The 20968-nt window shown below is 35.9% G+C and overlaps 1 protein-coding gene across 6 annotated transcripts in view; it reads left to right on the top strand.

Annotated features, from left to right (window-relative positions):
* KMT2C (lysine methyltransferase 2C) overlaps window positions 1-20968 on the top strand; it is a 301574-nt gene that overhangs the window by 222610 nt on the left and 57996 nt on the right. For 4 of the 6 annotated variants that reach the window (XM_034965307.3, XM_034965304.3, XM_034965306.4 and 1 more), the window contains exons 24-31: window positions 6787-6915; window positions 8989-9108; window positions 11197-11327; window positions 14791-14971; window positions 18210-18314; window positions 19649-19777; window positions 19957-19989; window positions 20090-20209. In XM_034965307.3, coding sequence (XP_034821198.2) covers window positions 6787-6915; window positions 8989-9108; window positions 11197-11327; window positions 14791-14971; window positions 18210-18314; window positions 19649-19777; window positions 19957-19989; window positions 20090-20209 — 948 coding nt within the window. Of the gene's footprint in view, window positions 1-6786; window positions 6916-8988; window positions 9109-11196; window positions 11328-14790; window positions 14972-18209; window positions 18315-18651; window positions 18700-19648; window positions 19778-19956; window positions 19990-20089; window positions 20210-20968 lie in introns of all 6 variants that reach the window. The other 2 variants (XM_063606427.1, XM_034965305.3) reach the window with 2 other exon arrangements.

Genomic DNA, 20968 nt, shown 5'->3' with positions numbered 1-20968 from the left:
CAACCATGTACAAAGGTTTCGTTTTCTACACATCCTCACCAACACTTATGTCTTTGCCTTTTTGATAATAGTCATTCTAAGAGACATGAGATGATATCTATTGTGGTTTTAATTTTCATTTTTCTCATGATTATGATGTTGAGCATCTTTTCATATACCATTTGACCATTTGTGTGACTTTGGAAAAATGGCTATTCAGGTCCTTGCCTATTTTAAAATCCAGTTATTTGGGATTTTTTTGCTACTGAGTTGTGTGAGTTCCTTATATGTTTTGGATTTTAACCCCTTATCAGATGTGTGGTTTGCCAATATTTTCCCCTAATCCCTGTGCTACCTTTTCACCCCGGTTTTTTTTTTTTTTAATTGCTATGCAGAAGCTTATTTGCTTGATGTAGTCCCACTTGCTTATTTTTGCTTTTGCTACCTGAGCTTTTGGTGTGATATCCAAAAAATCATTGTCAAGGAGGATATCAAGGAGTTTTTCTCCTATATTTCCTTCTAGGAGTTTTATGGTTTCAGGTGTTAGGTATTTAATCTATTTTGAGTTGCTTTTTATGTATGATGTGTAAGATAGGCATCAGGTCCAGTTTCATTCTTTTGCATATAGATATCTAGTTTTCTTACCACTACTTATTGAAGACACCATCTTTTCCCTATTGTATCTTATTGGACTTGTCAAAAATTAGCTCATAATATATGCTTGGGTTTATTTTTGGGCTCTGTATTCAGTTCCATTGATCCATGTGTCTGTTTTTATGCCAGTACCATACTGTTTTGTTAACTATCACTTTGTAATATAACTTGAAATCAGGTAGTGTGATACCTTCTACTTTGTTTTTCTTTCTCAAGATTCTTTTGGCTATTCAGGGTCTTTTGTGATTTAATACAAATTTTAGAATTGTGTTTTCTATTTTTGTGAAAAATGCCTTTGGAAATTTGATAGGGATTGCATTGAATCTGTAGATCACTTTGGATAGTATGGACATTTTAACAATATTCTTCCAATCCACAAACATGGGGATATCGTTATATTTATTTGTGTCTTTAGTTTTTTTTCTGTTTTTTGAGACAGAGTCATGCTCTGTTGCCCAGGCAGAAGTGCAGTGGTGTGATCTCAGCTCACTGCAGCCTCCGCTGCCTCCTGGGTTCAAGCAATTCCGCTGCCTCAGCCCCCCAAGTAGCTGGGATTACAGGTGCCGGCCACCACGCCTGCCTGGCCAATTTTTGTATTTTTAGTAGAGACAGGGTTTCGCCATGTTGGCCAGGCTGGTCTTGAACTCCTGACTTCAGGTGATCTACCCGCCTTGGCCTCCCAAAGTGCTGGGATTACAGGCGTGAGCCACCATGCCCGGCTGTGTGTCTTTAGTTTCTTTCGTCAATATTTTATAGTGTTTAGTATATAAAGCTTTCACTTCCTTCATTAAATTTGTTCCTCAGTGTTTTATTCTTTTTGATGTTATTTTAAGTGGAAATGTTTTCTTGATTTTTTTTCAGATCATTATTTGTATAAAGAAATGCATCTGATTTTTGTATATTGATTTTGTATCCTGCTACTTGACTGAATTCATTTATTCTAGTAACTGTGGAATTTTTGGGGGTTTCTACATACAGGATCATGTCATCTGCACACAGGGATAATTTTACCCGCTTTTTTCTGCTGATGCCTTTTATTTCCTTTTCTTATGTGATTGCTCTGGCTAGGACTATGTTGAATGTAAGTGTTAAGAGTAGGCATCCTTGCCTTGTAGCAGATATTGAAGAAAAGCTTTCAGTCTTTCCCTGTTGTAGGTTTGTTTTTGAATAGGCAATACCTGTGCATGATACAAGAAATACAAAGGTCTTAAAAAAGAGTGAACAATGTTAAGTTAGCCTACCTTTTGACCATCCCTTCCTTGGAAAGAACCAGTGTTTTCTTATAACTTTCCAGAGATTAGTCATCTAGATACAAGTATGTATATATGGGAGAATTTCTCATATTTGGGTGATATGGTCTTTTTCTTTTCTTTTCTTTCTGTCTGTCTTTCTTTCTGTCCTCGTCTCGTCTCTTCTCTTTTCTTCGTTTCTTTCGATGGAGTCTTGCTTTGTCGTCCAGGCTGGAGTGCAGTGGCACAATCTCGGCTCACTGCAAGCTCTGCCTCCCAGGTTCATGCCATTCTCTTGCCTCAGCCTCTGGAGTAGCTGGGACTACAGGCATCTGCCACCACGCCCGGCTAATTTTTTGTATATTTAGTAGAGACGGGTTTTCACTGTGTTAGCCAGGATGGTGTCTATCTCCTGACCTCGTGATCCGCCCCCTCAGCCTCCCAAGGTGCTGGGATTACAGGCATGAGCCACCGTGCCTGGCCGATACGGTCTTTTTCTTTATTTCAGCCTGTGGGAATCAGAAGGCCCTTGTGAAGATGTTGGTTAGAAGAGACTTTAGCTTACAGTGATACCACCTGTGTTAGGGCACTGTATGTGCTACTTTATGCCATTTGTCTCAACATGTATGCTTACTGGTGTCACTATGAACCTCATCAATAAAAGTGCTCTCTTGGTTTTTACTGTCCTTGTGTGCATTGTTTCAGGTGAAAGGTGGCCTTTGTACTAGATCCAGTGCTATCCTTGGCCACAAACCATTACATATGATTAACTTGGGGATTTCCTCTTCATCATCCTGGAGATCATCTTCTGTTCTCTCCTGTGTTACATGTGTTTTCTGCAATTTCATGAATTTCTCTTTATTTTTTCCCTCAATTTGGGTGGAACGTATCTTCCATAGCTCCCTGACAGAGAATGTGTGGAAGGTAAGTTTTGAGCATTATATACTTCTGAAAATGTCTTTATTTTACCTTCCTACCTGACTCATCTTTTCCAGGTTGGAAATACATTTTCATTTATCAATTTTAGTCAATTGATCCACTGTCTTTTAGTTTCTAGTATATGAAGAACTCGGTTCTCTCTATGTGACCTGCGTTTTCTTGGAAGCTGTTAAGATTTTGGGAAATTCTTTGTCCTCAGTGTTCTAAAATTTCATGAGGATAACGTCTGTTTTTGTCTATTTTTGATTTTTAAAATCTGTTTTGTTAGGCACTGAGTGGTCTCTTTCAGTCTGCTGTCTTATATCCTTCAGTGGTAGGAAATGTTCTTGAACTATATTATTGATAACAATTCCCTCTCTTTTTCCAGAATTCTGCTTTTCAGATGTGAAACATACTCAGTTTTTCTCTGCTTCTTTCCAATTCATGTCCTTATTTTATTTTCCTCTACTGAGATTTATTTCTATTTCAGTTATTTCAAGAGCTTTCTTTCCTCCCTTTGAATGTTTCTTTTGTAGCATCCTATTCTTGCCTCATGGGTATCTTATATTATCCCTCAGAGGATTTTAATCTTTTTTAAGATTTTTTTTCTTCCTACTTAGTCTGTTAATTCCAAATTGTCTTTTATGTTCTCAGGTCTCTGTCTTTCATTGTACAGATCAGGGGTGTTGCAGATCTTCTGGCTTCCATGGCCCACACTGGAAGAAGCATTGTCTTGGGCCACACATAAAATACACTAATGATAGCTGATGAGCTTTTTTTAAAAAAAAAAAACTCATAAAAAGTCTCATAATGTTTTATGAAAGTTTATGAATTTGTGTTGGGCTGCATTTAAAGCATCTTAGCTGCAGGTTGGACAAGCTTGTGGTAGACCATAGTCAGATAATCTTTATGGTACATGCATGATTAAAAGTGAAGAACTAAAGATGGAGACTGGATAGATAGTATTTTTATTTTTTAAAAAAGGAATTAAGTAGTTGATTAGAAAGCTTTCTGTATGTGGTGGTGCTTGTCGATTTGTAAGTTTAGTGGGGTGATTTGTGCTGACCATTTGGTGAACCCTCTGGTTTCTGTATCTTTAGATGTTCTTCTTGAACTGATCAGGTTCCCCACAGCAGTCTTTTCAAACCTCATACTTGGAGGCTAGAGATCTGGCTGCTAGCTTTCTGAGAATTCAGTGGGGAAACGTGGGGTCTGGCAGCGGGAGCAGGATGGGGTTGTCCACATTTAGTATGCCCATATTTTCTTGGTCCTATTTTCAATCTTCATCCCATTGTTCCATTTAAGGTCACCCAGGAATCCTGCATCCCACAAATGAGAGTAGCAGCTTCTCAGTGTGTAAACCTAGGAAGCAGGTGTAGGGAGTATGACTTCTGCAGATAATTAAATCTCTTGTTGCTTGGGTTTTCTCCCACTTATTTCCAAAGGTGGCCAGTTTTCCTAGTTTCTCAGCCTTCTGAGGAGTGTTATAAACTGGATTCTTTTTTTCAGTTCTTTCTGCTCTCAACTGAGAATTTGCCTTTGTTAAGTTGTTTTTCTCCTTTCTTCCTATTGTCTTTTTTTTTTCTTTAAGGAGATTGGGTCTTTCTCTGTTGTCCAGGCTAGAATGCAGTAGTGTGATCATAACTCACTGTAGCCTCAACCTTCTGGGCTCAAGCAATTCTCTTCTCCCACCTCAGCCTCCCAAATAGCTGGGATTACTGGCATGCCACCATGCCACAGCTTGATTTTATCTTTTAAAAATAGATTATTTCAGTGTGTTTTTTAGTAGGGTTTCAGGAGAATGTAATTTTAACATATGAATTTAGTCTGCCATCTTAACCCAAAATTCCCTGTCATTAACTTTTAGGTGGGTTTATTTGAAGGTAAAGAATTGGTATTGTCATCTTTGGTGCTTGTTTTTTTCAGTAATTTTCTTTTTTCTTTTGTTTTCTGTTTTTTTCTGTTTTTTTTTTTTTTTTTTTTGAGACAGAGTCCCGCTGTCGCCCAGGGTGGAGTGCAGTGGTGCCAACTCGGCTCACTGCAAGCTCTGCCTCCCAGGTTCACGCCATGCTCCTGCCTCAGCCTCCCACGTAGCTGGGACTACAGGCACCAGCCACCTCACCTGGCTAATTTTTTGTATTTTTAGTAGAGACGGGGTTTCACTGTGTTAGCCAGGATGGTCTCGATCTCCTGACCTCGTGATCTGCCCGCCTTGGCCTCCCAAAGTGCTGGGATTACAGGCGTGAGCCACCGCGCCTGGCCTTTTTTTTTTTTTGAGTTGGAATTTCACTCTTGCTGCTCAGGCTGGAGTGCAATGGCACGATCTCGGCTCACTGAAACCTCCGCCTCCTGGGTTCAAGCAATTCTTCTGCCTCAGCCTTCTGAATAGCTGGGCTTTTAGGCGTGTACCACCATGCCCAGATAATTTTATATTTTTAGTAGAGACTCACCATGTTGGTCAAGCTGGTACGGAACTACTGACCTCAAGTGATCCACCTGCTTTGGCCTCCCAAAGTGCTGGGATTATGGGCATGAGCCACCGTGCCTGGCCTATAAACTTTTCTTTTCATGGCTTAGTCGTAAGTCGATAGCCATTATCAGATTGTTATGGAATTGGCCTCAAATATAGACCAAATATAATAAAAAACAAAAGACAAATACCCTGTTCATGCCACTACAGAAAGATGTTATCTCTAATACTGGGAATATTGAAGGAGTTAACAACTTGATTTTAAAATGTATTTGATAAACATGTCTTTTTCCTGTAATACAATGTAAAGCATATATAACTTGGAAAAGTTTGATTACCATAGTGTTAAAATAGCATTCTCTAAAATAGCATTCTCTAAGCCTTCCATTTACCTCATTCAGTGAAGTATTTATTGAACATGTATTAGGTATCCTACTAACAATACATCTGTTACTAAGAAAATCTGTGTACCTGTTCTCATGGAGAATATAGTCTAGCAGGGACACAGATTTTAAAGAACCAATAAAAATGAAGCATGACATTAATACATAGGAGCATACAACTGTTTGACATAATCTTTTCTAAATATCAGGAATTCTTTAATACAGTGAAGTTTAGAATAAATCCTGAAAGATAAGTTAGGTAGAAGGCAGAAATTGGGGAAGATAGTGGAAGAAAGAGCTTGATACATTCAAAGAACTGAGTGTAGTTCACTGGTGGGAGTGAGATGAAGCTGGAAAGTTTACAAGAGACTGTTGTAATGGGCCTTGCAATTTGAAGTTTATTTTGAGGGCATTGGGAAGACATGAAAGGATTTTAAGCAGAAAATTGATACATATTTATAGAAAGATCATTTATGCAGTAATTTAAAGAACTGATTGGAGAGAGGTAAGCTTTGAGGTGGGTAACTAGATAGGAGCATGTTGTATTAATAGTGAGTCATCTGAGGTTGGACTAAGATGGTAGTAGAGAGTGATAAAATGCATTTCAGAGGTATTGAGAAGTCTTGGTTGTAGGAGGAAAGAGATTAGGAATGATTAAGGTGGTCTTCCAGGCCTCTGTCTTCTCCGGGTTACATTTCCATGCCTTTTAATGATGATAGGTAACATGGGAAAAAGGAGAAAGTTTATTTTAAATTAGTAGTTCATTTTGGACATACAGTTTTCAGTAACTAGGTAATATTCAATTATAGCTGTGGTTGAAGCTCAGAAGAGAGTTCTAGTCTAGAGACCTGGACCTGAAGACATAATTAAAAGCAAGTGAATTTGTTAAGTGCAAATGGATTGCACTTAACAGAACTCTGAGTTCTGTGTTCCCCTTCTCTGATTATGTTTTATTTCATGGGAACACTGCACTAAGCAGCACAATTTCTACAACCATTTGGGGCTTCTTCTATCTCCTTTCATACTTTCCCTACCAACAGGGATGTACAATTAAAATGGCTCAGCAACAACCCTACTTTTTATTCCCCATTATGTAGGGATTATATATTTGATAGGTTTTTCCAGTTTTGTGTATACATTTACTTTTTTCCAGAAGGAGAACTTATGGATTGTGATGGAAAATCAGAATCTAGTCCTGAGCGGGAAGCTGTGGATGATGAAACTAAGGGAGTGGAAGGAACAGATGGTGTCAAAAAGAGAAAAAGGAAACCATACAGACCAGGTATAGTGCCTGAGGTAGACATTTCAATATCATCAACACTTGGTTAATTAAAGAAAAATACAATACTGAAGACTTTAATTAAAATTAAATATTCAGGATTCAGAACTGTCTAAACAAAAATATGTGCACATAAATTAAAGAACTAAACTATTTGAATACGACTTTTTAGCTCTAGAGTTCTTTATTTTGAATATGTGAATACTTCACAATGAATCATTATTGAATGCCTTGTCCCAAATGTTAACCATTTTATTAAAGGCTTTACTAGATTGGCTTTTGTTCATACTTGGACTTTGAAGGCCATTTATATAGTTCCTCTGGATGTGTACTTCCGTAACGCTTTTAATTTTCAGTATTCACTTTCTAATATCTTTTTTTGAAAAAACTTATTTCAGTGTTTATGCAGGAGTGCCAGTAAGTATACAGTGTGAAGGGGAATAAGACAGAGTTATGGCTCCTAGAATTTATAGTCTAGTTAAAAACCATGACTGATTAAACACTCATTTCTTATCTGCCTCGGGAGTGGAGAGAAAAGCGGTCTTGCTTGTCAGTTTTATTTGCCTTATTGGAAAAAATTATTAAAATTGTCACAATACAGAAGTTGTAGGCTTTTATGTATTTATTTAAAAAAATTTTTTCCCGCTTTTCACACATGTTGAGTAGGCTTTCCTTAGGCAGTTTATTAATATCTTGTTTACCAATGAGGTTTTAAATTGGATTCGTACAATCTTTATGCTTCTTATTGCTTATATTTTATTGGTAAGAGTGATCTAAATCCCTTTTGATATGTAAGGAAGAACTTTCTTACTTCATTCGTATTCCATGAGACCTTAAAAGATAACCTGTCTTTTAAATAGGTCATATCTATAATAAGGACCTAAGATTAGTTGCTTCTAAATCGTTTTATGAAAATGATTTCATTTCTCCCTGATCATGAGGCTTATAAGTGTACTTTTTTAGACATTGCAGATTTCTTCCAGGAACTTGTATTTACCGTTTTTTTTTTCTTTTCCTCTGCCTCACATGGAAGTCAACCCTCTAATTGAGGGACCCATTAGGTCACGGAGTAAATTGCTAGACAGCGATATCATTTCACAAAAGCTTATAGTGTTGACTGTGTACCAGACCTCTATTCTAAGCACTTCACTTATGTTATTTGTCCTTTTAACATATGTATGAGAAGCTGCTTTGCCTCACCCCCTTTTTTAACCAGTGAAAGAACTGAGGCATTGAGAAGTATTTAGTGAGTAAGCAGAATTACATAGTCTGACTCCAGATTCCATGCTGTTAAACACAGGGCTCTATGTGTCCCATGTATAAATGCCCTCATACCTTGGAGTACCAGACACCATCCCCCTGAAATCATATCAGTCAAAGAATATTTGTGTCATCTAGGTAGTTGGTGCCTTCTATCCTCCAGCTAATGTACCAGTTAGCCGGTTAATATACAGACAGTCATCCATCACTTAAGTTCAGAGAAATACATCATTAGGCATTTTCATCCTTGCGTGAACATCATAGAGTGCACTTCCACAAACCTAGATGGTATAGCTTACTACACACTTAGGCTGTATGGTACGCTAAATTCATTTAAAAAAATAAAGTAATTGTGCTACGGTATTATAACTACGGTGATGTCTGTATGTGGTGGGAATTTTTCAGCTCCATTATAATCTTATGGGACCACTGCCTTAACATGCAGCCCTTTGTTGACCAACATCATTATGCAGTGCATGACTGTTATGTGATGTACGAGGCACTAATATTTGTCAAATAGATAAGCCAGCGTAATTTAGTGTTTGATGTTTACACTGATACTGTTTAGAAGAGGAAGTGCACACAGGTCTTTTTGTATTCTGTTTGATAAGTGATAAGAGTGGCTTTGCCTTTTTTTTTTTATTTTGGTCGTTTTTAACTTCTATTTTACCTAAAAATCAGGTTATTGATTTAGATTAGCACAGATTTAATTTTGGAAAATGACTTACTATTCAAGATAAAGCAGTTTTATCCTGTGTACTGTGGAAACGTAGGGAAAAATTATTTATCAGTTTACCTAATTTCTTTTTTGGATAGGTATTGGTGGATTTATGGTGCGGCAAAGAAGTCGAACTGGGCAAGGGAAAACTAAAAGATCTGTGATCAGAAAAGATTCCTCAGGCTCTATTTCCGAGCAGTTACCTTGCAGAGATGATGGTATAGTACTGACTTAAAAAAAAAATTTTTTTTAATGTAACCCTTTGGTCTTGATATTTCTATTGGAAAAAACTATCCTAAATAATGTTACAGTCAATAAGAGCCTTATTGCCTCTTATTGTTACTCAATAAGAGTCTTATTGCCTTTTATTGATGAAAGGATTTGAGTGCGTATAGAGTTCATATCTGTAATACAGCAATCAGGTTTTATAAGGAAATGGTTTAAATCCAATAGACTTCATTCTTTTGAGATTTTTTGACAAGCTCTTTTTTCCTGTATCAAATTATTAAATATATTTTCTATATTTAAATATAAATGGTTTAGGGACTGAATAACTTAGTTACATAATGTACTTTCTGGTCATCTCCAAAGCCTTTCTTTGACTGCCTTAGCTACTTATCATATAATTTGAAATTCTCAAGTGACAGTGCACCTCAGTTTTTATCTATTTATGTATCTATCTGTCTGTCTGTCTGTCTGTCTGTCTGTCTATCTATCTATCTATCTATCTATCTGTCTGTCTGTCTGTCTGTCTATCTATCTATCTATCTATCTAAGGGTCTCACTATGTCACCCAGGTTGGCGTGCAGTGGTACAATCATGGGTCACTGCAGCCTTGCACTCCTGAGCTCAGGCAGTTCTCCTGTCCTCAGCCTCTGATGTAGCTGGAGACCACAGGCACACACCACCATGCCTAGCTAATTTTTTGGCTTTTTGCAAAGACAGGGTCTCACTTTGTTGCCCAGGCTGGCCTGGAACTCCTGTGCTCAAGCGATCCTCCTGCCTCAGCCTCCCAAAGTGCTGGGATTACAAATGTGAGCCCAGCTGATATCTAAAAAAAATTTTGTTTTTGAGGCAGTCTCCCTCTGTTGCCCAGGCTGGAGTGCTGTGGTGCCGTCTCAGCTCACTGCAACCTCCACCTCCCGAGTCCAAGCAATTCTCGTGCGTCAGCGTCCCAGGTGGCTGGGATTACAGGCGTGAACCACTGCATCCAGCCAGGAGTTGTTTTTTTGTTTTTTTGTTTTTTTTGCTATTGGTGGTGAGCAGGAGGTGGCAAGTGATGGTTTGTGTGAAGGTGTATTTCTTATTAAACTGACCCTGAGCTTTATGCAAGTCACCTCTGGCCTGTCTGCCTTGGAGAGAGGCCTTAAGCTTTGTCTTCTATTCCCTATTCCTCACAATGCTCTGAAAATTGGAGTTTGAGGTCGTTGGATTTCAGCAAATTTCGGAGAGCTTTTACTTTTTTGCTTACTTCTGTGGTTCCTTATTTATCTTAATTTTTGTTTTTCATGGATTCCTTATGTTCTGGCTAGGTTACTGGTGCCTTTAAAAAGATTGTTGTAAAAAATGTTTGTCTATTTCTAGTTTTCAGAAGAGTCAATTCACTTACGTAGTCTGGTGGTAGAGTGCCCATATTGATTTTCAGAAGGGATGTGCCATTTGCCCTGCCATTATGAAGCATCTGAGAATATCATTTGATTGTTTATTTGTCAAATTTAAGCTGTGTTCTTGTTTCTTTGCTAGTTTCATAGTCCCCAAATTTATTTCCATTTCTGATTTCAAGAATAAGTGTTCATTGCATATTAGCATATTCATCGTCATGTTTTCACAATGTGTATATCCTACAAATAATTTATAATAAATTTCTGAACTTGGAATTGCTGTATTAAAGGACACACTTTTTCTTTAAGGTTTTTGTTGAGTATTCTCAATACACCCTACAAAAAAGTTACACCCACAGAATTTCTCTTAATAGTTTATAAGTTGCCATTTCGTCATACTCATGAGCTTTGGGTATTTATTATTATTATTTTACTCTTTAACAAAATATGTTTAAATAAATACGTTTTTGCTTTGTAAAGAAATTGATTATTAAGAAAATAGGAAAAATGCTAATACTAAATAGACATGAAATCAAAATTTTATGGCACTTAAAAGTAACAAACTTGATTTGAGATTTTTTTGTTCAAAAAGCTTGTTTGTTTATGTGAAACTGTGTGTATGTTGGTAAGGTATAAAATTACCTTCAGTGGGTTTGTCTAGAAATTTTAAATGTCACATATTTATAAATGTGACTGTTGTTTCAGGCTGGAGTGAGCAGTTACCAGATACTTTAGTTGATGAATCTGTTTCTGTTACTGAAAGCACTGAAAAAATAAAGAAGAGATACCGAAAAAGGAAAAATAAGCTTGAAGAAACTTTCCCTGCCTATTTACAAGTAATATTTTGCTTTACATTATTTTACATGGTTTGTTAATTGAGGAAATAAAATGTATTGAGTTTTAAAACATAGGTTTGTTGTTTTTGTTAATGTTTTACTTGTTTTGTTGTCATTTAGTCATCATAAATGCCATTTTTACCTTTCAGAGGTCCATAAAAATTAAATTTACTTTTTTTGTGTGCTTTGATACTTGTCATAAATTGGTTTTTTAATACCAGTTGTTCATTTCTAAGCATTCTATAAGATGTAACAAGGACACTTTGGGATAGGAAAAACTCAATCTTCCAAGTCATTGATAGCTATGTATACCCCACACCCAAGTTCTGTTGAAATTTCCTTTGCCAATACAAGTTACATTAATTATATTCATTGATTAAAGATAGGCTTTTCAGCCAAAGTTATAGCTTTAATAATCGTTACCACTTTTAGAGGCCTGGAGAACCAAAGATTTAAGCAGTATTCTTTTTGTTTTCCAAAATACACATCAGAAAAATACCTTTCAGTACGAATAAATTATGTTTGATAGATGTAGACTACAAAAAAAATTTTTTCTAGTTCATCTTGTAAACATTAAGTCAGAGTTTAAGGCCATGTGATACGGAAACAGCTCAATATTAGAAATTGTACTGAGATTAAATATCTGGCTCTGCATCTAACTAATTGTAATTCCTAAGCGTGTTATTCATCCTTCCTGGCCTCTATTTCTTCATGTGTTAAAATTAAACTGGAACAGACTATCATTGAGAGGCCATCCTCATTTCATTGTAGACAACTATTCATCTGATCTGTTCCTCCTAAGAAACTATGGCTTACATAGATAACCCTTCATTGCCTGAGTTGCATTTATTTTTTACATCAATTTTCCAGTTAGGTATTACTAGTTTAATTGGTTTTAAAATACATTGCCTTTCAACTAGCATACAACTTCCTCAATTTTCTTTTTTGTAGCTACTAACATCTTAATGGCAGTGTTCATGTTAGAGCTCAGCCTATAAAGTCAGGATTGAAATACCATTCCACTACCAGTTAGCTGTGTGATTTTGTTCTGTTTAACATCTCTTGTGTCTCGGTTTCCTCATTTGTGACATAGTGGTGCCTCTCAGAAATGCTCAGAAGTTCAGTGAGAGTATGTATGTAAAGTGCCTAGCCTGTGCCTTACTTTTTGTATATCCTTCATACATGTTTTTCCCCTCAATCTCTTATATCCTAGGTTTGCACCTTTGTTTTTTTTTTAAACAATCATTTAATTGGTCAGGAAAAGAAATCCATTTATAGTTTGGCTTACCTTTTTTTTTTTTTTTTCCATCTTTGTTGTTGTTTTCTCCTGGGATTCCCTTTACCTCCCTTCTTAATAGTCCTTTCTAGAAATATTGTGATGGCAACCTGCTTTTCCTCCTATTGATCCTTCTGTAAAGTGTAATATAAATTTAAGAAGCTTTCTTTAGGTGTTTATGCAAGTATGAAAACTAGCCATTTAATACTTTGGCAAAAGAGTCTTTAAAATTATTAGGTCTTATTTCCCAGTTACTGCTGTGATCTTAGTCTCCTGGGCCGTCTTGTTCCCCTGTTGCACATCAGTAACTTTCAGCGTGTGTGTGTGTGTGTGTGTGTGTGTGTGTCTGTCTGTATGTGTGACATGAGGGAGGCCTTTTTAATGGTACTGTTTTCTTGGACTTTTAGAGATGATGTGGATGGAGCCCCCTCTTTATGTTATCTACAGGGAATGTAAAACACACTAAATTAATAAGGGTGACACAGTTTTTGATAAACACCAGTAAAGTCATGAGTCATTAGACAGAATTCTTGCTGATGATGGTCTAAGATTTCTCAGATTTATACTGAAGGCATTAAATAAATGACCTCTAAACTTCTAAAATGCTTTCTGCTGTTCATCATTTTTTCTAATGATAAAAGCATTGATTATTATAAGAAATGAATCCTCTTCTACCTGGTATTCTAGTTTTGTGAATTTTTAGATTTTTCATAGTGAGACGACTTTTTGATTTAAAATGTGAACATTTCAAATCAGATATATCATTACCTCCACCAGACTTCACACACTCCCAATCTCTTTTCTCAAAGGGTAGTATTGTTAATAATTTGGCATTTGTCCTTCAGAAACTTTTTTATAATTTATTTTTGCAAACTTATAATAGTCTTGATTTGAACTTTCTAATTTTTTTTTGAGACAGAGCCTCACTCTGTCACTGAGGCTGGAATGCAGTGATGTGATCTCAGCTCACTGCAACCTCTGCCTTCTGGGTTCAAGTGATTCTCGTGCCTCAGCCTTCCAGGTAGCTGGGATTACAGGCATGTTGGCGCATGCCTGGCTAATTTTTGTGTTTTGTGTAGAGTCAAGAGTCTTGCCATGTTGCCCAGGCTGGTCTCTAACTCCTGGGCCTAAGTGAACCACCTACCTCGGCCTCCCAAAATGCTGGGATTACAGGCGTGAGCTACTGCGCCCGACCTGTATTTTATAATTTACTGTATGTGTAATTCAACTTACTTTCTTTTAGTAATGTATTTTAGGGCTTTTTCTTTGATAACATAGAACTATATACTTTTAAAAAATTGTTGTATTTTGTAATATAAGTGTCTGTAATTTGGATAGTTCTATGCCTGTTGATAGACATTAAGGCCATTTTTACTTCTTGACATTACAAAATATGCTACAGTGAACTTTTTTGTGCATGTTTGGCAAGAATGTGTTAAATGTTGTATTGCAAAATTGTCCTGTATGGAGGATCCTTTTTCCAGATAGACCACATCATAGGATATAGACTAAAGCAGAGTTCCTGGGTTGAAGCAGGGTAAAGGGGTGGAACTGTGCTTCCCTTTTGTCTTTGGTATTGATTTTTGAGAAATTTTGGAGAGATCTTGGAGTTGCAAGGAACCCAGCTTGAAAGTATATTGAAATGGAAAAATGTTAATATGCCTAAATAAATAGAAAACCACAAGCCTTTAGTAGCTGTAAGTATTGCACACATAGTATGGCTAAACTGACTATAAAACTGTCTTTCAGATTGATGATGTAAGTAGTCTTATAGTGTAAGTGTGGTTATATGAATCAATAGATTACAAATCTACCTGAAGTAAATATTAAAGCCGTAGATCAAAGTCTTATGCTGTCCTCTGCAAGTAATCTATAAAAATTAATAATACTCATGAAGCTATTCTGCAGTTTCTAGAAACCTTTGGTATAATTGTGTGGTTTTATTTCCATAATTTTGTCTCTAGTAAAGCTACCAAAAAAATCTTATTTTTAAAATAAGGAGAATCTATATAAAATAATTGACAGGATATTTCTATTTTTTAATACTTCTGTATTCAGTTTCTATATTGTTAAATATAAACCTTTTCTGTTATTTCTGCTTCCTTGTCAAAAACCATGACAGAATAATCTATTGTCTTTTTAGAATTTTCTAACTAACCATTTTTGTATGTGCTTATCTTCATCTAGGAAGCTTTCTTTGGAAAAGATCTTCTAGATACAAGTAGACAAAGCAAGATAAGTTTAGATAATCTGTCAGAAGATGGAGCTCAGCTTTTATATAAAACAAACATGAACACAGGTTTCTTGGATCCTTCCTTAGATCCACTACTTAGTTCATCCTCGGCTCCAACAAAATCTGGAACTCACGGTATGTAGAATTATTCACAGATATTTTCTTTATACCATATAACATACATCTTCCTTTCAGTTAAATCTTTTTGAAATGTTTTTGTTTGGCCTCGTATGCATTTTAAAAATCAACAGCATTGAAGTATAACTTACATTCAGTAAGTGGAACTATTTTAAGTGGACAGGTGTATAAGATGTAGCAAATTAATTTACCTGTGTAACTAGTACCAACATCAAGAGTTGTGAAGGAAAACATTTGGTTTACACTTTGCTGAGGGCAATGTGAGGGGTTATAATTTGGCCAACAGTGACTTTTTGACTAAAAATCTAAGATAGATTTTTGTTAATCATACAGCTTAAATTCAAAACAGAGAAACCAAAATGAATGTGGGGGTACTTGGGAACTTGCTGGCATACTGTGTTATTACAGTGAAGCCTGTTGCCCTAGGTCATGGTTTCTTACTACTGACAGTTTGCACCAGTAATTCTTTGTTGTGGGAAGGAGCCTTTCTGGTGTATAGAAGGATGTTTAACAGCATCTTTGGCCTCATGATGATCAAAAATATCTCCAGATATTGCCAAATATCTTTCGGTGGGCAAAATCACCCCCGGTTGAGAACCATTATCCTAAATGCAGTGCCTGTAGGAACTATTAACAATCAGAGAAAGGTATGAGAACTTGATGTATTTACAGAGTTACAGCAATGTCAGCAAGGTTCTAGGAGTTTAACTCATTGGGTAGGTAAGTGTCTTGATCAGTGTTTCTCCCACTTCTCCCCTATGGTTCTGTCAATTGTAAATCATTGTTCTTTTGGTAAGCTTCCTTTTTTTACCATTAATTGCGTTTGTTACTCAGTTAATTTTATAAACTCATTTTGAAAAACAATTTTAAAGCAATCTTCCACTGAAAAATGACTTTTGATGTTAAGTAGTTAATGCTTCATTAACTTGGCATTATCCTGAATTGAAATACTGACAACTATTTTTGATTTTGACTTTTTGAAATAATTAGAAGCAATCTTACCCCGTGTTGGACACTTGTGCATGTCCAGTCTGCCTCATTGTTGGTAGTGAGGTCATGCTTCTTGTTTGTTCAGTCTTACATATTTTTTACCTCCTACTTTAATTCTGTTGTTTTAAGTATGACCTGCTCTTGTCCTTGTCAGTATATTGTTAAAAATAATGTATAATGAAAGACCTGTGGGTCCTTCAAAGGATATTTTACGATAAAGTATATCTTATAACTCTCATAACTAGCCACTTGAAGACTTAAATAGGAGCTCTTTGCACTTGAGTTTTAAAAGCAAAAGGATTGAAATTGGACAGAGAACATATAGGAAATATATTGATACAAGTTTTTTTTTTCTTTATTTTTTTCCACAAAAATACTGAAGAGAGAACAGTTTTACAATAAGGCCAAAACTTGGAGGACTAGAAAAATATACCCATTTCAAAACCTAGATTAATTGTTCTTTGCAATTGAACCACTCTTTTCACTTTATAATGGAAAATTAATGACTAAAGCCTTTTTTTTTTTAACATGTCATTCATTATAGCCTATTATATCAATTTTAATGATTTATTCAGATATAAAATCCTTTAGGTAGGGGCAAACTTGTAAAACAGTCTTTAAAAAATTAGTTATAATTGTATAGTAGAATTCCATTACTTTAAAACAAAAAACTGCTATATGACTCCTAAAAAAATTATCCAGAATTTTTTTCATTCAACTACAGTGTTGTCATTATTGAAATAATTTTCTCTAAAAAGTTCCTGGATATTTGGGCACGCAAAACTTAATGTGATATGTTACATATGAATTACATTTTGAAAACTATATAATGGGACCAAGACTGTTTGACAGAAGTATTTGACCTGGAATATTACATTTATGCCCTCCTCCCCCTTTTAAGTAAAAATAAGCTTGAGATGGATTAAAAATTTCAGTTTCTCTTTACTGAATGACTAATATAATTATTAAAGCTAGCCTAAACAAGAGTTCCAATAGTTTCTTGGTTAAGCCCAAACCCGTAGAATCCTCCTTGACTTTTCTTTCCCTTTCATTCATCCACGTTTGTCTCTGCCTTCAAAATACGTCCCAAAGCCGACCACTTGTCTCAACTTTCCTTAGAACCCTGGTGCTGTCATCACCTCACCTCTGAGACAGCACCAGTGCCCTTTTCTAATCTTACCAGCCCCTCTCTAATTCCCACCCCTCATCTGCTCTACATATAGCAGCCAGTATGTTCCCTTTAAAATATTAGTCATCTCCTATCTTTCAGCCTCCCAGCAACTTCTCATTACACTTCAGAATAAAACCCAGTCTTCCCCATGATCTCTAAAATCTTAAATAATCTTGCCCTAGCTGCCTCTTTTTTATCCCTACCACAGTTTTTCTTACTGTTAACACTCTGGCCTCTCTTGTTGGCAAACCCGGCTTGCCCCAGGGGCTTTATGTCTGCTTTGCCTTAGTTTGGAGGGTTATCTCCATCTTTGTGCATATAACTTACTCCCTCATTTAGTTTTATGTTCAGTCATCTCCTAAAGGTCTTCATAGACCACTCTGTCTAATACAACATCCCTGCAGCTTATTTTTAATCCTTTTTCCTTGTTTTTTCTTTAAATAGCACTTTCAGCAATGTCGTTTATTTACTAACTCCCCCTGAGAAAGTAAGCCCTCTGAGGGCAGGCACTTTGTCATTGCTGAGTGGGCAATGCCTGATACGTGATCCATAGACACAGTTCTGTGGGTAGTGAAATACTTTTTTAAATAAATGAGTGAGTAATCAGTATGAACAGCAAAGCTGCAAGTAGTTACTAGATGGTACCTGGCTTGTTGCTCCATATGGAATTTCTAAAGAGTGACAGGTTTATCTTTCATATTTTAACTTTTCCTACTGTGTTTTAATTTCTCAATGTCACTTTTAGACATGCCACTTTCTTAATGAAAAACTTTTTTTTCTTTGCATTGTTTCTTACAGCATTTATTCTGTTTCACTTTTATTGCCTACAGGTCTTTAAATTTTGTCTCAATATACATTAGTCACAAGACAAAATAGTCTGAATTTTTAGTAAATTTTTGTAATTCAAAACATTATCTCCTTTGCTATGAAAAATTTTTACTGTAAAATTAAGAGTCTCAGGTTTTTATTCTAGCACTTGCCTCACTCAGTATCTGCTGTACTCTAGGTTTTTAGCAAATGGCTTAATATCTGAGAAAATACTGAAATTTTAAAAAACATATTTACTATATTTAGGTCCTGCTGATGACCCATTAGCTGATATTTCTGAAGTTTTAAACACAGATGATGACATTCTTGGAATAATTTCAGATGATCTAGCAAAATCAGTTGATCATTCAGGTATATATGAATACTGTTTACCCTTTTTCTGGTTTCTGATGTGAGCGAGAGGTGTATGATGTGTGGAACAAGTTTAGCCTTTTGTCTGTTTCCCAGTAACTTTGTTTTTGTTTTTGGCTTTGTTAAAGAACTCAGCATTTTCTTTGATCTGCCTCAGCTTTCCTGCTTTAGGAGGGGTATAGCAAGTTAGTTAATTTCTGTCGTCTTTCTAATTGCATCACATTTAAGGCACGTTGCCTTAAAGTCTTGCTGTATCTTTTTTCTTCTTTTGTTTGTATTTTCCCTCACTTCCTGCTCCTGTGGTAATCATCCATTTTATTTGGTTTGGGTCTTATAGGTCTTGATTTATGCACTTTCCAGGTTGAGAGCTCACCTTTTCCATTTGGTAAGAAACTGAGCAATGGATGACGGCTGACTAGAAGTAGTCTTTTTTTATAGTGATTTCAGCTGAAACAACCTGTAGGTGCATGCTGTTTATCAGTAGTGCTAATTTGTCACTAATCCATACTTTGCTTTTCCCTTTTTGTGTGTGGCTAAAGCATAGTATAGCTGTACTGTACTTCGGGTGACTTTCTCAGTAGTTTTTCTTTAACGAGTAATTTTATTTTTGTTAATATGTGGTTTACAATATTACCTAAATGTCATAGAGCTAGTTCCTAATATAAGATCAAATAAGAACAGACTAAATTTTTACTTTTTAATAGTAATAATATTGAGAAAGCATGAAAAAAATGTAGATGATAAACCACTTTTACATGTGACTCTTACAAATGTGAGCTACAGCATGTTACAATTTTATAAAATGTAATGTACATAATCAGAATGTGCCTATAGAATACTTTAAAAATATTACCTATAATTGAAGTTATTTACAAAGGATAATATTAAACACTGAGCATTTTAGGGCTTTTCATTAATTCATATGAAACATATTCCTTTTTACATACTGTGCATAATAATTGAACTGTACATTTGATAACACTATTTTCCAAATTAAAGCAATTATTTGCATATCGATTTCTCATAAACTCCTATCTTAAGCTTTTTTTTTTTTTGGCAGGAGTTGGCAAGTTAAAATCAGATGTATTCTTTTATTCCTCAGGAAATGTTTTTACTTGAAATAGAACTTTACATGGCACCGAATACAAATATGTTGTGCCTAATTTTTACTGAGCGACTCTCCAAATTGATATGAGAATTCTGATTCAGAATTACAGACTTTATTTCTCTATTTTAATCATATTGTTATATATTAAGTACAGGTAAATAGTGCTATACATTTTTGTGTGAGTATTGTGAATGTACCTTTAAATTTATTTTCCTTACTCTCGTAGATATTGGTCCTGTCACTGATGATCCTTCCTCTTTGCCTCAGCCAAATGTCAATCAGAGTTCACGACCATTAAGTGAAGAACAGCTAGATGGGATCCTCAGTCCTGAACTAGACAAAATGGTCACAGATGGTAAAATATTTGCCCTACATCTAGGCTTTCTAAAAGACCTGAGTAAATATGATTTTTAAAGATTTTTGCATGGTTATAATTTAACTTCTAATTATTTCTGTCAGTTAAATACTATTTTGTATCAGTATATTGAATTAGTAGCTGTTAATGTTTCTATTTTTTTTTTTAATTTATTCTAGGAGCAATTCTTGGAAAATTATATAAAATTCCAGGTAAATGTGTTTTGATTTTCTAGTTAATGAAAATGGCATTCCCCATACCAGGACCCTACTAGTCTTTTAATTTTGTTACTATTATTGTTTTATCTCCTAGAGCTCGGCGGAAAAGATGTTGAAGACTTATTTACAGCTGTACTTAGTCCTGCGAACACTCAGCCAACTCCATTGCCACAGCCTCCCCCACCAACACAGCTGTTGCCAATACACAATCAGGGTATGTTATGACTTTATAATTCTACATTATATTCACACACATGTGTATATATGTGGGTACATATACACACACAAGCAAGTTTTGCCCTATTCTTTAGTAGCCACGTATACAAACTGATAGGGAGAAAAACCCTTTTGTAATGATTGAAAAATACTGACTTCACATAGCGGTCTCCCTGAAGTTCTCTGTAATTCTGTAATTATCCTTATATCCAGTGGGGAGGATGTAACAGTGCCTGCCCTCTTCCCTCCCTGCAAGTCCCATTCCCAGCTCACTCCACTCTAGTCATTTGCCACATAGGCACTTGCTGTGTGTGTGTGTGTGGAACTGTCCCCGCTCACCTGGCTGCCTGTACTCATTGATCTGCCCTCAGTTTCACTGTCATCTCTCAGAGGTTAGCTGGTCACCACCCCACCCCCACGTTTTTCATTTGTAGCATATGGCACAGATATAATACCTGTTTGGGTAATTATGTCTTCCCTTTAGATTGTGAGCTCTTTAAAGGCTAGAGTTGTCCATGTCTTGCTTATATGCCCTGCCACAGAGTATGTGTTCAGTACATACTTTCATAGTAAATCACTGACCTTTCTATCCCTGTAGACACTATGAAATTTTGTGAATGTTTGCCTATTTTGTTCATTTTTCTTCTGCCTACTTACAGCTAGCTACCAATTTCTCCCCTTTTCTGTAGAGCTGAAATTTGATAGCGTAGGATTAAGGTCTGTATGAGTAGATAGGGAAATTGGTACAGGTATGGGA

This window comes from Pan paniscus, chromosome 6 (assembly GCF_029289425.2).
Source record: "Pan paniscus chromosome 6, NHGRI_mPanPan1-v2.0_pri, whole genome shotgun sequence".
Lineage (NCBI taxonomy): Eukaryota > Metazoa > Chordata > Mammalia > Primates > Hominidae > Pan > Pan paniscus.
This window is presented reverse-complemented; position numbering and strand designations above follow the sequence as displayed.